Source organism: Semicossyphus pulcher, unplaced genomic scaffold (assembly GCF_022749685.1).
Source record: "Semicossyphus pulcher isolate SPU_LCO1_2020_fin unplaced genomic scaffold, fSemPul1.0.p SCAF_1, whole genome shotgun sequence".
NCBI lineage: Eukaryota > Metazoa > Chordata > Actinopteri > Labriformes > Labridae > Semicossyphus > Semicossyphus pulcher.
Genome location: NW_027211603.1, coordinates 24,072,212 through 24,086,357, shown reverse-complemented (window position 1 = coordinate 24,086,357; position 14,146 = coordinate 24,072,212). Strand labels below are relative to the sequence as shown.

The 14,146-nt window shown below is 40.4% G+C and overlaps 2 protein-coding genes across 4 annotated transcripts; one reads left to right on the top strand and one right to left on the bottom strand.

Annotated features, from left to right (window-relative positions):
* Positions 1-93: 93 nt before the first annotated feature.
* Positions 94-8,249, bottom strand: phf10 (PHD finger protein 10). 2 transcript variants are annotated; one of them, XM_069679593.1, is made up of 12 exons: positions 8,135-8,249; positions 7,144-7,253; positions 6,923-7,068; positions 6,700-6,783; positions 6,440-6,564; positions 6,189-6,338; positions 5,551-5,660; positions 5,254-5,401; positions 4,936-5,088; positions 1,307-1,415; positions 615-803; positions 94-466 (listed from the first exon to the last, which is right to left on the bottom strand). In XM_069679593.1, the coding sequence occupies exons 1-12, from the start codon at positions 8,204-8,206 to the stop codon at positions 369-371; spliced, it is 1,494 nt and encodes a 497-aa protein (XP_069535694.1). In that variant the 5' UTR covers positions 8,207-8,249; the 3' UTR covers positions 94-368. The 2 variants fall into 2 exon arrangements, with proteins under 2 accessions (XP_069535694.1, XP_069535771.1); XM_069679670.1 differs by having other exon boundaries at positions 6,923-7,053.
* Positions 8,250-8,648: 399 nt separating this feature from the next.
* On the top strand, positions 8,649-14,113 carry rab4a (RAB4a, member RAS oncogene family). Of its 2 annotated transcripts, XM_069679777.1 has the most exons (8): positions 8,649-8,764; positions 9,553-9,633; positions 9,853-9,967; positions 10,560-10,622; positions 10,741-10,895; positions 11,016-11,111; positions 11,373-11,518; positions 12,015-14,113. In XM_069679777.1, exons 1-7 carry the CDS (start codon positions 8,749-8,751, stop codon positions 11,486-11,488), a joined length of 642 nt encoding a protein of 213 aa, XP_069535878.1. In that variant the 5' UTR covers positions 8,649-8,748; the 3' UTR covers positions 11,489-11,518; positions 12,015-14,113. The 2 variants fall into 2 exon arrangements, with proteins under 2 accessions (XP_069535878.1, XP_069535945.1); XM_069679844.1 differs by lacking the exons at positions 8,649-8,764; positions 9,853-9,967 and having other exon boundaries at positions 9,591-9,633; positions 12,015-14,112.
* The last annotated feature ends 33 nt before the right edge of the window (positions 14,114-14,146 follow it).

Here is a 14,146-nt window from a genome sequence, read left to right as displayed (position 1 = left end):
GATTTCAGAGTAGCTGTTAACATTATGTTTGTTTGGCGTGTGGAGCTAAGTCAATTGTTAGTGGTTGTTATGCTAAAGTAAATGTCTGTTTTTCAGACAGATTTTAAATAAGAATCATTTGTTTCTCCCCTGACAGGTAGTCAAGAAAATAAGTTAGTTTTTTCACCTGTCAATCAATACAGAGTAACAGCAGGTTAAGATCTGGCATTTGGATTCTTGATGTTTGGAAGAAGGGCTGCACATTTTGTGTTTATTTCTGGATTAAAATGAGATGTTTGAAAATGAAACAGCTTCCGAAAATGATTGGACAAACAACAGTGCATTAGTGTAGAATTTGGTCCAGTTACTGTGGTTAACGATGCAGTCGATCATTTTTTAGCTGATTTGGACTTCTTGGGTGTTTTGGCTCCTCCCTTCTTTTTGGGTGTGGTGAAATCTTTGTCGCAAACCTCACACACCCAAAGACCTGAGGACACAGAGAGAATAAATGAATACCAGACATGCTTTATATTTGCTGCAGACCCTTCATGTTCTCTGTAACTGCATGTGTGCTTGTTGGTAGTAAAATGTTACAAACTATTCTCTAAATAAGAAATCTCCATCCATCCACTCACCTTTAGGTATAGAGTCCATGCCCACGCAGAATGTGTGGTACCCTCGGTCACATTTGTCACAGAACATCATCTCGTCCTCATGGTGGGGCTGTTGGCACACGGTGCAGGTTTTACACTCCATACACTGCCAGCGGTACGTCTGGATCACACACACCAGATCCTCGCTCATATCCAGGCAGGACGGGTGGCCTGAAGTTTATGGACACGGAGACACATGCACAGAGACAACATACATACAGAGACAGAGATATTAACCAGGACAATAAGAAACAAACTAGTTTCATGATCATACAGGTCATTTTCCCCTCATAGTCATACCTGCCTGGTTAATATACAGACAGATTAAATATCCAAACATTGTGGCCAAAAACTCCACATAAATAACTTGATCAACATTATTCAGTTCTTTAAAGTGAATTATATACATCACTTGAGACACCAAGCTTCACTGACCAAATGTAAACACTCACTCAAGCATTTAAACATGTGCTTTAAAGTATAAATCCTGTTATTACACAATACAATGTTATTAAGTACAACTAAGACCTGTCCTTGCTTTGATGCAAGAGATGATTCATTAGAGCGATGTTTATGATTACTGCTTAAATTAAGACAAAATTGACATTTATGAACACGCCTGCATTAGGAGGTTTATATCTACAAACAGGGAACTGTTAACATTGAGAACTTACCGCTGTTATCACATTGGGAGCAGTGAATGAGAGCCTCTGGCTTGCCCTTCCTGTTGGCCTCTTTACCCTTCTGGCAAATGCCACATATAGCATTGGGAATGACCTTAGGCTGCAAGGGCAGAATAATGCTATAAAAAACACGAGTATTCCTGAAGTCATGGACAATAAAGTAGATCAACACATGTTTAATGACTGATGACTGAAAGACAGGTGGATCGATTCATACACTATAAGCATTTTAACCCTTTAGACAAACAGTTCATCCCCTACCATCATCGCTGCCGTCCAAGTTGATTATTTTAAATGTCTCCAAACGTTAAAAGTTTTTTGGGGCTGATCAGAGTCTTTTTGGCATAAAGAGCCCCAGGTTACTGGGCCTCAGAGCACTGAACAATATACTTCACTATAAACTACAACAGTGTACAAGTACATGAAATTAAATGTATCTCAGAGTACATATACAGATAGGGTATGGGGTCTAACAGATCCCGTTGTAAGCAGGTGCCATCTATAATCTACAGTGGATTTATTTTCATCAACAGAGGCTTACCTCATAGTGGATTGACCAGAAGGATCTTTCAGTGCTGTATTTATAAGAAAAAGGCCCAACCTGTTTTTTAATGTAAAAGTGATCAATGCTATTCTGACATCTGAAGAGTTGCTTTCTATGCAACGTATCTTCAGTTCAAAAGGGGTCAGAGAGGAAAGAACCAGAGGAGAAAGATAAGGAGGCTGAGGGGCATTTAAATCAGGATGCCACGGAGGGAAACATTTTAACTTAGTTAGTCAAGCTATTAAAACAAAGAAGATTCAGCTTAACAACTATATAATCACAAGTAGATATGAATCATGAGAGTGTAGGATATGTGCAAAGGTGAGTTTGTGTTCCAGGATAATACTATGTCTTTATGACACAGTAGTTCCCCCCATAAGAACAAAATCTGTAGCCATCATGTAACAACATACAGTGTTTTCCCGTTTTTGAGGCTAAGCATGTGTTTCTTGTTCAGTCTACATAATGTCTCAAGCCTATGTCATAGGCCTGAAGATAGTGACATCCTTCATTAAAATGCCCCCTGACAGAATATGAGCAGGTTAGACTAAACAGCCATGGGTACAAACTATGGGTCAATAAAGGACATGGTTTGGTAATGATGAAAATCCAAGATCAGACACAAAGCAGACAACTAATCTAACAGACAGCAGCAGGAGAGGAAAATAAGAAAAAGGAAGAGCTGGAGGCAAATTGATACATATACGTACGTTTACTATTTGAAGTCAACACTGATATCATCAGTGAAAGGATTGCCTCTATTTCTACTATGAACTGAAGTGTTGCCACATAAAGGTTTATATAACAAGCAGTGTCCAACCAACATGTTATACACAGTTATACTGAATTTTATGGGCATAAAGGAATAAAATCTCTCATTTTCAGGCATGTTTGCTTTTATATAATCTGATAGTTTCTGATAGTTGGCATAATGAAGCTCCACAAATGATGCTTAATTCAGACACAAAGGCATACACAGAGACACACATTCATCCCCAGCTGATGGATACGACAGATTTAGGATGGTGCATATGACATAAACATCTTGTTACTGTTCTAGACGTGTCAATGATTATGTGTCTGTTAAAGCTGCTAACCTGTTAGCTGTGCTTCAGAACTTACTACCTGCCTTGGCCAAATGTATAGTATCTTGCCTGTATCTTGTCCTAAACCATCAAATCCAAAATGTCTGAGATGCAAAAATTAACAAAACTTTTTGAGAGTCAAACTCTTTTGTAAAACATTAATAAATAGTTATAATAATCTGCTGCAGTTGATGTTATTAACTTCTGTTCCTGCATGCATCTGGGTCACATAATATTTTCTCATACTGTCACATCTATGTAGAGCTGTCAGAGCAATTCATTAATGAATAATCAATCTGAAGACATCACCCTAGTGTTGCAATAAAGATTCAACATGTGTAGAACATGCAACATTTATCACTTTATGCACAAAAAAGTTCTGTAGACGCAATTAGTCCATCTAATTCCACCTTTGTTGTTCATAATGAGTTTTTATTCATGAGCTGTTTGTAAAACACCACATCACTCATCATCAAGTCATGAACCACTGCACAAACTGTCCATGGGAGCAGACCAGAGCGGAGTAACGTTAATCAGCTGACATGAAAGTCAGTAGAAACAGTAAACCTGTGATCCACTGGGACTTTCTGTAAGGGGGACGATAGAAGAACAATTTGATAAAGGGGGAATGGCACATTTGACCCCTGTGGGTTACAAAAGAATGGATCACACCTGAAGGCTTTAAAAGCTTTTCCCTCTCTAGGTTCCTTTGTACTCATCACAAGTTGATAAAGTAAAGTGATATCATAGTTTTGACTAATTCTACTGAATAGTGACTTCCGGCACGCCATGTCTTCAAAAAGAGCAGATAAATAAGTAAAAAAAGGTTAAGGGAAATCAAACTTAGCCACTCTAAAACTGCTAACTGTTTTAAACAGACACTAAAAAAAGGACCATGCCCACACCACAAAGCTGAGCTGAACTCAACCGGAATAATTCAGGCCCACCATACTCTCAGTTATGGGAATATACCAGCATATATTTAGCTGTTGGATATTTTCTACAAGAATATTTAGTAATGGTATAATAAAACAGAACTCAGGGGAGCGAGTGGTTCATTTTTTCCACCAACTGTGCCATGAACAGTTTCATTCAACTGGCTTTTACAGACGAGCCATGACTGCTTTTTAAATAAAGGTTTTCAGAGATTACAGCTAGCTCAGCTCAGCAACAGTGTGAACAAGGTCAGCAAGTCCTCATCTCTTTAACTTGACATTATAGGGACAAGTAAAGCCCATGTCAAACTGCTGTCTGATACGCATTAACAGATTAACAGTACATAACATGGTGTATAAACAAAGCATATTATCATACCAGCACATACTTAAAACATTAGGGTTAAGTGCATTTCACACTTCAGATATAAATGTTAAAATCCTCTAGTGTTAACATCAACTATGTTTAAAATCAACCACAGACTGTTTGTGGTTTATATTTTCTCTATCAGTATAACAAAAAGACTTTTCTTTTCATAAACTAAAAAGGAAAACTAGCAGCCAAAACATCCACTTACTTGTCTTGGATGTATCTTTTTTTGACAAGTGAGGACAGACAAGAGGTATATAGAAGACATTCAAAAGGAAAAAAACTTTTAAAGTTCAAATTTGTCTTCTGAAAACACAAAAAGTGAAAGTGCAGTGAAAAAGAAACAAGCGAACTGTTCCTTTAAAATGTTCTTATTGCTCACAGTCTGGTAAGAGGGGGGGAGGGGGCAATCTTAAAAACAAAAACTGAAGACAGCACCCCATGTGTGTGTCTGTGTGTGTGTGTGTGTGTGTCTGTGTGTGTGTGTCTGTGTGTGTGTGTGCGGACCAGATAGTCCCAACCGTAAAGCCGACAAACTGTAGAAGCCGGAGAACAAAGTGAAGAAAGCTAGGGAGGGGTGGCGGGATGGATGGAGTAAGGGAGTGGTAGTAGTAGAAAGAGGAGGAGGGGGTAGAAAAGTGCTGCTGCTGTTGTTGGAGAAGAGTTCAGGTGGTTTTGTCCTCTACCTTGTACCCTGGGGTGGCTTTGTGGGAGGCAGAATGGCGGTGGTTGCCGTCTTTTCCCGGCGTGGATGTTCTGTCCTTGGCCTTGGACTTGTGGCCCGTTCCGCCACCTCCCTCCTGGCTCTCCACGTCTGATGTGTTTCCTGACGAACTGTCCTGGAGAGAGGAAAAGAAAAGTAGAGAGCAAATGTGATGACAAGGGGTCTAGCCGTGATTTATAGTCATATATTATAATGTCAAGGTTTAAAGTTAATCCAGGCTAAACGTATGATCTGACATAGATACAGACTACTACAGGGGCACAAAGATCTAAAGTCTTACAGATGAGTTCTTGTTCTTTTTTTCTTCCTTTACATCCTCAGCGTCATCAGAATCAGGTTCTGAGTCCAGCGCGGGGAGCTCGGGGTCCAGCGGAGGCTCAAACAGAGCTGTGTTCAACGGCAAGTATCGCAGCTCATTGGGAGAGTACCTGTTTGGCACAACATAATCATGCATCAGGGATAAAACATGCTGAAAGCCTCAAACACTACTTCACCACTTTCCCCAGTTAGCATAACTTTAGGTGTATTGTCTTGAATATAAAAGAGGTGAATTGCAACAAATGGAATGAGTGTGTACCTTTTGTAGTAGTCCTGGAACTGTCCTGGTATGAGAGCCACAGGGTAGGGCCCTGTCCGTGTCAGCTCTGGGGCCAGAACCTTGAACCTGCCCTGGGGCACCTGAATAATCTGAGACAAAACACAAATGTTTACGGTCAGCTTCGCTCTGTGCATTTCAAACAAACCAACTAGCAGACACTATGCGAGGCTCGGGTTAATCAAGGAATGGCTCTATGGAAACGGGGAAACATTTTGTTCAATAGCTGCGCAAACAGCTGAGAATGAATGTTGTCTTGTTGAGGATAAAAAGCAAAAGTGGAATATTTTGTGCATGTACATGTAGTCATTATAACATGACGGAAAGCTTATAACACAACGGGAAGCTGGAGCAGTTTTCAAGTTCTGTCAAACTTGTTTTACATTGTTTTCAAGCAGTGACCATGGAGACTCTTAAGGTGAAGCTGCACGCTACGAGTAAGCTACGTTGTGCTGTCTTTAAAGTGTTTTTTTCCCCCTTTAATCGAACATCAACATGTGGAGTGGCAAAAATGGGATAGGAGTCATTAATCATGCTTTCAATTAATTTTTGTATTTGAAACTGAAGTCATGACATGCCTAGGGTTCACATTCTCATCTTATTCCCCAGGTTGGACTTACATGTGTCTGGAGGTCAAAGTATGCTCTCCTCTCCTCCATACGCTCTCTGTTGAAGTTACTGTTGAACTCTGCAGCTTTTTTAGCTGCTTTCTTAATGTACTCAGGAACCTTGCTGGCCTCCACCTTCTGAGGGTTCTGCTGCTGCATTTGCTATGAAAGACAACACACACTGTAAAGGGTCTGTGAAGGACTACTGTAAAATAAAAGAACACAAAATCACAAGCGGGCCTTTTTTTATCCTGTATACTTACAGAATATTCTTTAGCTATTCTCTGCCGCTCCCTCTCCTGCAGGATGACTGAATACTCAGAGTGTTTGACGGGATACTCCTTTATCATCAGATCTATCACTTCGTCACTCCGAAGAGCTGTCAGGCCTGGAAACAAACAACAGCCACACAGAGATTATCTTATAAACAATGTAAGGGACTGACTGTGTTGAATGTATGTGTTTTGCTTAAATGCAGTGCAACAATTTGTTCTGATCTAAGAGTTTTAGGTGTTGCTCATACCCAGAGTACACTGTGTCTCAGTTATGACGTTCTGCTCACGCAGGTAGAGCTTCTCTTTGTGGGACAAGTCTCTTCTCTCCATATCTACAGAGTCACAAAAAGCATTACTGGTAAAGGACATTATATACATTAAATAAATCAGTAGTATTTTCAGATAAAGAGCACCTCTAAATCCTTTAAACAGATACAGAACTGTCTGTCTCTAAGATTACTCAAGTCTTACCAGGATACTTCCTCTTGAAGGATGTGACTCCGAGATACTCGCTGACCTGCTCCTGCAGCATGTAATACTCTCCTGTGTCATCTGGAGGCCACTTGTACTCTGTCAGGTTCTCAGCTGGGAAATATGTTGGGCTGAAAGAAAGCATTCTTTGGTGATTTACAAGGTTATCAAGACTTCTTAAAAAATGGTTGCTTATACTGCACCATGTCAACCAAACCTACCCAAGCTCTTGACTGGAGGTGTCGCAGCTACGAGAACTATCCCCTGAACCCATTCTCCTTCTCTTGGGAGGCTGGCTGCCATCATTGGACACCTCTTCTATAACATCCTCCTACACAGCAAAGGGAAAAAACCCCACAGATTAAACTTATACATTAATAAGTTAATTCAATGTGATATTGCCATATTCCTCAAAGCATGCTTGCATTTACCAACTGAACTTCTTTGTGACAGGTTGAGAGCAAAGAATGAAAAGTAGGACTATATAATTTTTGTCAAGCCGATTGGTTGTTATATTGTTATTAGGGGGGAACCTTTTTATCTTATATGTGGTTTTCTAATATACAGATTACACCCTGAAACTGGTTTGAGTGTGGGCAGTTAGAGCAAGTTCACAGACTGTTTATTATTAATCCTAGGTTAGTCCTTACGTCTTACTTAAGCTGATACTGGGTATAATTCCCTAATTTCCCATGCCACATCAATCCACAGGCACCAGAACTCATTTTAAAACAGGATGACAGAATATTTGGCTCCTAAGCCGCAAAGGACTATTTATAAAGCAAACAAAAACCATGTGACTGCAAAAAAAAAAAAAAAAAAGACTGCAAATTTATGTTGTTGTTGTTGTTGTCGAAGGAGAAAAACAAACGCATGAACTGCATGAAGAGTCAGTTGGCAGAGTGGTGACAGGGAAGGCTAGGGCAAAAAATAAATAGAACGTTTCGAGTGTCAAACTACTTGTAGCAATTTTACAGTATGTATCCTAGTGGAACATGAACAAAAATGTATAAACACAACACATGATACTATCCATCAATAACATTTAGCACACATTAAATACGAAGGGATGATGCTGAAGTCGTTAATTGTTGTCATTGATGGACGGAGGTAGCCGTTTGGTAGCTAACTAGCCGTAAGCTGAGCACGCAACGGTTTAGTGATCCACGAGCAAACGTAATTGTTATCTATGTGGCTGAATGCAAAGGTTACCTTTATAGATTGTGCTCCAGGGGTTGCAGGGTTGCTATCGCAGGGCGGTCTAACGGGGAGCACAGTAGCCATAATACGCTAAATTAAGCAGTTAGGCTAGCTCACTAGCCTCTTCTTCCTTTTCTTCTTCGTGTACGATTGTGTGGCGGTTGACATTCGTTAGGGTAAGTAGTCGCCACCTACCGGGCTGGAGTGTGACTCAGTGGGAGGGTGGTGGGTGATTAATTAAATAAAGTAACCTCGTTTTTGACTGGAATTTAAAATATATACAAAAAAGTATTCCAGCATTAATTTGAGGCAGTGTGTATCACATGCAAATTCATCTTTCAACGGTTTTTAATGAAATTGAAGAGACTGTTTCAGAAGGCTAGCTAGTTCAGTTGGCTTATTAAACAGCACCTCCTTGCGGCAAACTCTAAGCACTGCAATACACGGCCCATTAAGGTGGCTTTTATTTTGAAAATACAAGCCACGTACGGGAAGTCGGATGGGAAAATCAGCTGGAATCCGCGGAAATCACCAACAGGAATATTTTCCTTACTTAGCAAGCTATCCATCTGTCAACTTCTATTCCTCCCTTCCCACAATTTTGCTTTCATAGCGCCAGGCTGGCGATGTCGGAGTCATACGGTAAGGAGGATGTTTGGACAAGTCTTCCCTTTTACAATCTTCGTGAAAGAACAGGGATGGGATGAGGCAGGTGTGCCGAGAGAGATTTTTCCCATCGTAAATAGATAGCTGCCAGGCTAACCGAGCCGTTGGTGAAGGCTGCTGGCCTTACAAAATGCAATGTCAGCGTTAGTAGTATATCAAAGGTTGTAGAGTAGAGTTTAATGTGACCGAATCAATCGGGATCGTAGTGTTACAAATAAACACAGAGGTTAGCGGAATAGACAGGAAGCTGACACCTGGGACAGGGCTATTGATGATGGAGTTCACATGATGTTCTGACAGAGCTGGGTATCTTGTACACAAGACAAAATACAAAGATTGTAGGGTACACTAACACATGGTCTGTGAGGGGCAGATACATAAGCCTAACCTTTTTAACCGAGGAAGAGCATGATTTTGAAGTAAGCTGAGATGCTACTACAATCCCACCAACGTCCATATATGTCAGTGTTTACTATGTTTCTTCAAGGGTTAACTCACATTCCCCCATGTTTTTTTCATTATTAATGTTTTGTTTTTTTATTACATTTTTTACCACAGCTGATTATGTGTTAAAGTGGCACTTTTTCTACATAGTTAGAAACATGTATCTGATATCTCTGTACTGCAGATATTGTTTGATAAAATTATTACAGCTTGCTTGGAGGACTGTCTTTAGTTCTAACAATCATGATTACTATAACAGAAGACAAATCTTATGTTATGTTGTGTATGTATTTATCATTGTTTCTATGTTCTTACTTCAGATTTCCTGTTTAAATTCCTGGTGATTGGGAATGCTGGAACAGGAAAGTCCTGTCTGCTGCACCAGTTCATAGAGAAGAGATGTAAGTCGGAAAGCACCTAGTGTTTATGAGTAATCAAGAGTAGCATGTGAAAAAAGAACAGGCTTGTTTAACTGTAGTACAGAGACAAAAGTTCGTCCCTAGAGATGGATGTAGTCTTTTATCTAGTGCATTTTCTTTACCGAAAGCAGGCCATAATTTTACTGCGTAATGCAGTTATCAAATAATAATCAACATATAATGATTCATTTTGTTTTCCAGTTAAGGATGAATCCAACCACACGATTGGAGTGGAGTTTGGCTCCAAGATCATCAATGTGGTCAACAAAATGGTCAAACTGCAGATTTGGGACACTGCAGGACAAGAAAGATTCAGGTAGAGAAATAACTTGTACATTTAACCCTTATTCTCTAGCTGTGTGAAACTTCGACATTGTGCATACTGTAAGGCATTTATTTTACCACATCTGAATATGATGAAAGACAGAGAAAATGTTTCAATGACACTGGGTTATGAAGAGCTAATCAAATTAACTTTTGGGGTACAATCTGGCTCGTCTGAAACGGGTATAACGCTGTATTCATGTGGTGTCATGTGGAGTGTCAGAAAAAGTAGTTCCCAACTACTGATGTTAGGTTGTTACCATTATGTGTCATCCCCATAGTGACCTAGATTAGTTCTGAGCAAGAAAGTACAACACATCTTCTTTGTCTTCTCCATCTTGTTTCCACATTGCTGCATTACATTACATCAAAGCTTGTGAACACAGCACTGAGGAGAACCTAAATGCAGGCTTAGTGAAGACATTCATGAATGCATCTCTTGTAGTGATGAATGCAACTGAACCTTTAACATCATTTAGTTTCAGCTTTTTCTGTTTTTTTGTGCGTTCAAACGAGGAAACTTAGAAATATATGTAAATGTAAGTGATCATGAAATACCTGACCACCTTTTATCTGTGTGTCAGGTCTGTGACCAGGAGTTACTACAGAGGAGCAGCAGGAGCCCTATTGGTCTATGACATCACCAGGTACATCAGCCAATTGCCTCAGCATTAAGTCGATTGTTTTTATATGCAGCTCTCCTCTCCTTTCTAAATATATAGTCTTCTTCTCTTCCTGCTGCCTCTCTGCCTCTGCTCTTTGCAGTCGAGAGACGTACAACGCTCTGACCACATGGCTGAGCGATGCCAGGATGCTCGCTAGTCAGAACATCGTCATCATCCTGTGTGGAAACAAGAAGGACCTTGACGCAGACAGGGAGGTCACGTTCCTGGAGGCCTCACGCTTTGCTCAGGAGAACGGTAGGATCTGCAGTTTGGGACCAACACTAGTTTTTCTGATGTTATTGGAAATTACTTCTGATCTGCAAAGAACTATGCTGCTCAGAGTAAATTGATTGTTTCTGTGTGTTTGTGTGTCAGAGCTGATGTTTCTGGAGACCAGCGCACTGACAGGAGAAAATGTTGAAGAGGCCTTCGTGCAGTGCGCTCGGAAAATCCTCAATAAGATAGAGTCCGGTAGGAACCACAGTCCTCACCTATAACAGTAACCCCAGACTCTGTACCCCCTCTTATCCCAACAGGTTAAAAAAAGAACTTCTGGCCCCCACACTGGAGTAAAATAATAACCTTCAGCTAGCTGTGACATCATTCTGAAAAGACAAACAAAAATGATTGGCAGGCAGTGGACTGTTTTTATAAACTGCACTCTTTAGAAAACATTATGTCATCATGATCCCAACATGTCTCTGTCTCCCCGCCCTCGTCTCCTACTTTCAGGGGAGCTGGATCCAGAGAGGATGGGTTCAGGTATCCAGTATGGCGATGCTGCGTTACGACAGCTCCGTTCTCCTCGACGTGCTCAGCCGCAAGGCACCCAGGAGTGTGGCTGCTAGTGGATGAGCTCAGTTACATGCACAGAAAAGGTAAAAGGACCAGTGTGTACACGTGTGTGTGTGTGCATGACTCGCAGATTGAAGGTTTCTCTGCAGTTCCCTTTCACATTAAGAGCGTCACAGCTTTCGGGTTGCCTGGAGAGCCACTTGACAGTCTGCTCGTTGCTCTTAGCGATGTGCATCTGCTGCACTCAGCCTCGTCGTCTACACTCCTGTCACTCATGTTGTGATTTACAAACCTCAGTCTGATTCACATTCAGAGCAGGAGGTTTCAGAGGGACATTTTTTGCTACTTGGTCCAAACTTGAACAATTCTAATCTTTAATAATCTTTGAAATGCCTTCTTAACGCCATTCTGCTAAAGATTTTATAGTTAATAAAAGACCAACAAATATAAAAAGTCTGATACAAGCAATAAACTTCTATCAACTTATATCCCCCAAACCTATTTTTCCAGATATGTCACTATATTTTATTTATCTTTTTGTATGTGTGTGTGTGTGTGTGTGTGTGTGTGTGTGATTAGTGTGTTTCAGACGGGTTTGTGAAGACCAGAAGATCAACCTCGAGCGACCCAAACAATCGTGGGTTCATGTTGCGACGCTGGTGACTCCTCTCTGACCCTTAATGTAACCTTTGCACCAAATCTGCAGAACCTTTTCAACCTTTCGTTGCCACTGCTGCACCTGCAGAGAGCCAAAAAGACTTCCCCGGCCACGACCCCCTTCTCGGAACTCTGAGCATCTCCATGGTAACCATTGTCTGCACACCCTCCAACATTCTGCTTCACGATTGGACCAAACCCTGCCCTTCGCTCCAATCAGGATGTGAAAAACTAACATGTATGTAACCTCTCTACTCTCTCTACTATTCCAGAATGAGTCTACAATTTGGGAAGTTTGCTTTCTTTCTATTTTAATTAAACACTCAAGATAAATTGGGCTAATCAGTTAGCTTGAAAAGTGCTGGCAGGGGTATTTTTGGATCTCGGAGCAGGCGAGGCCAGCCTTTTCTCCCTTCTTCTTCTACTCTGAAGTTCAGATGAAATCAAAGTAGATGTTTTAACTTTTTTGTAGGAACTCCTAATGCTATTTTAGAGTTTGTTATTTGCTGGAAAACATTACAAAAGGTCAAGTCTCATCCTGCATTTTGAGGCGTACACAAGTTAGATGTATTCTTTAGTTTTTCTATGCAGAATCATACAGAACCCTGCAGGTCAGTTCACAGCAACTTTAAGCTAAGCTGACACTGAGCACCTGGACAAGAGGTTTTGATTTGTCGTCATACTCTTAGCAAGAATTCAGCTTTCCCAAATTGTTGACCCATTCCTTTACCCACGTATAGTACAACAACCCCAACAGTAAACCTCTTTCTTTAGCCACCTACTAATCAGTAATAGTCTACTTACCACCCATACATTCGGCACTCCCTGTGTCCCTGTATCACTCCCTTTTTACACACTTTCTCTCCCAGGCAATGCAGATGCCAAGTCACACTACATCAGCTTACCAACCCTCCTTCCTTCCATCCCTACCTCTCTTGCATAGTTTGCATCCCATCAGTCACTCTGTTACCTGCCTGCACACCTGTCCACCTGCCTGTATCTTTGCGCAGCCCCGCCCCCTTCACTATCTTACGCACTGTACAGTGTTTCTGTAAATAGAGACTGACGCATGTTTTCTCAAACAGAATATCAGAGTATTTGATTATGAAGAGATATTATATGTATATTAAAGTAGAAGTCATATCCAGCATCTCTCTCATGCTACACTGTATAATAATCATGTTAAGCTACTATACACTGGTCATGTGTGAGCAGTATGGATGGACAGTACTGTTTGTAGAAATGATGTTTGTTTGTAAATGATCATGAGGAGGACTAACACATCCATGTGAGAAAATGCTGTTATATCTTTGTTCAAGCTCATAGCTCAACAGACAGGCCGACCTGAATTATACAAAGCATACATTTGACTCTCTGTTACAGTTAATTAAATCACATGTGTGAGATTTTCATCCTTTAATTCACACATTCAGTAGAATGATTAATCTGACAGCGTGATACACGTCTGTATCCAAAGGACTCCAGTTTGACTCTGATCTCAGTCATGTTGAAATGTTGCCTGTTTACATGTGAACCTCAGCGACTGCTGCCAGCTGAAGGTGATACTAACTCAATGCATTTCAAGTTTCACTGATGGAATGAAACTTTCTGATGTGTGTTTGATTTTTGTCCCATTTTAAACTTTGAAGGTTTTGACCAAAAAAAAAAAAAAAAGAAACACAACAATTAGGGACTTAATTTTAGAAATGTAGATGAAGAGGTGTGTGATGAATTAGTGTATTAAAGCATGAAGCTTTTCTGCCCTTTAAAACGATACATTCATCCTTTAATTGAAGAACACATCGACCTGTACAAGTATTTCACACTATATCTGATCTGACAGTGGCTTCTGCTGCTCGCAGTCAGGTTGCTGTCTTGTGTTTATGTCATCGAGTCCTTTGTTTATATTTATGTACGTCTGTTTTCTCTTGTCATTATGAATATCATGGATTTTTAATTTATTGTGTATGATAAAATCATGTTTTTAGAATAAAAAACTATTACAAATACAGGATTCTTTCTGTGGTTTAATCCACATATTTGGAGATACTATG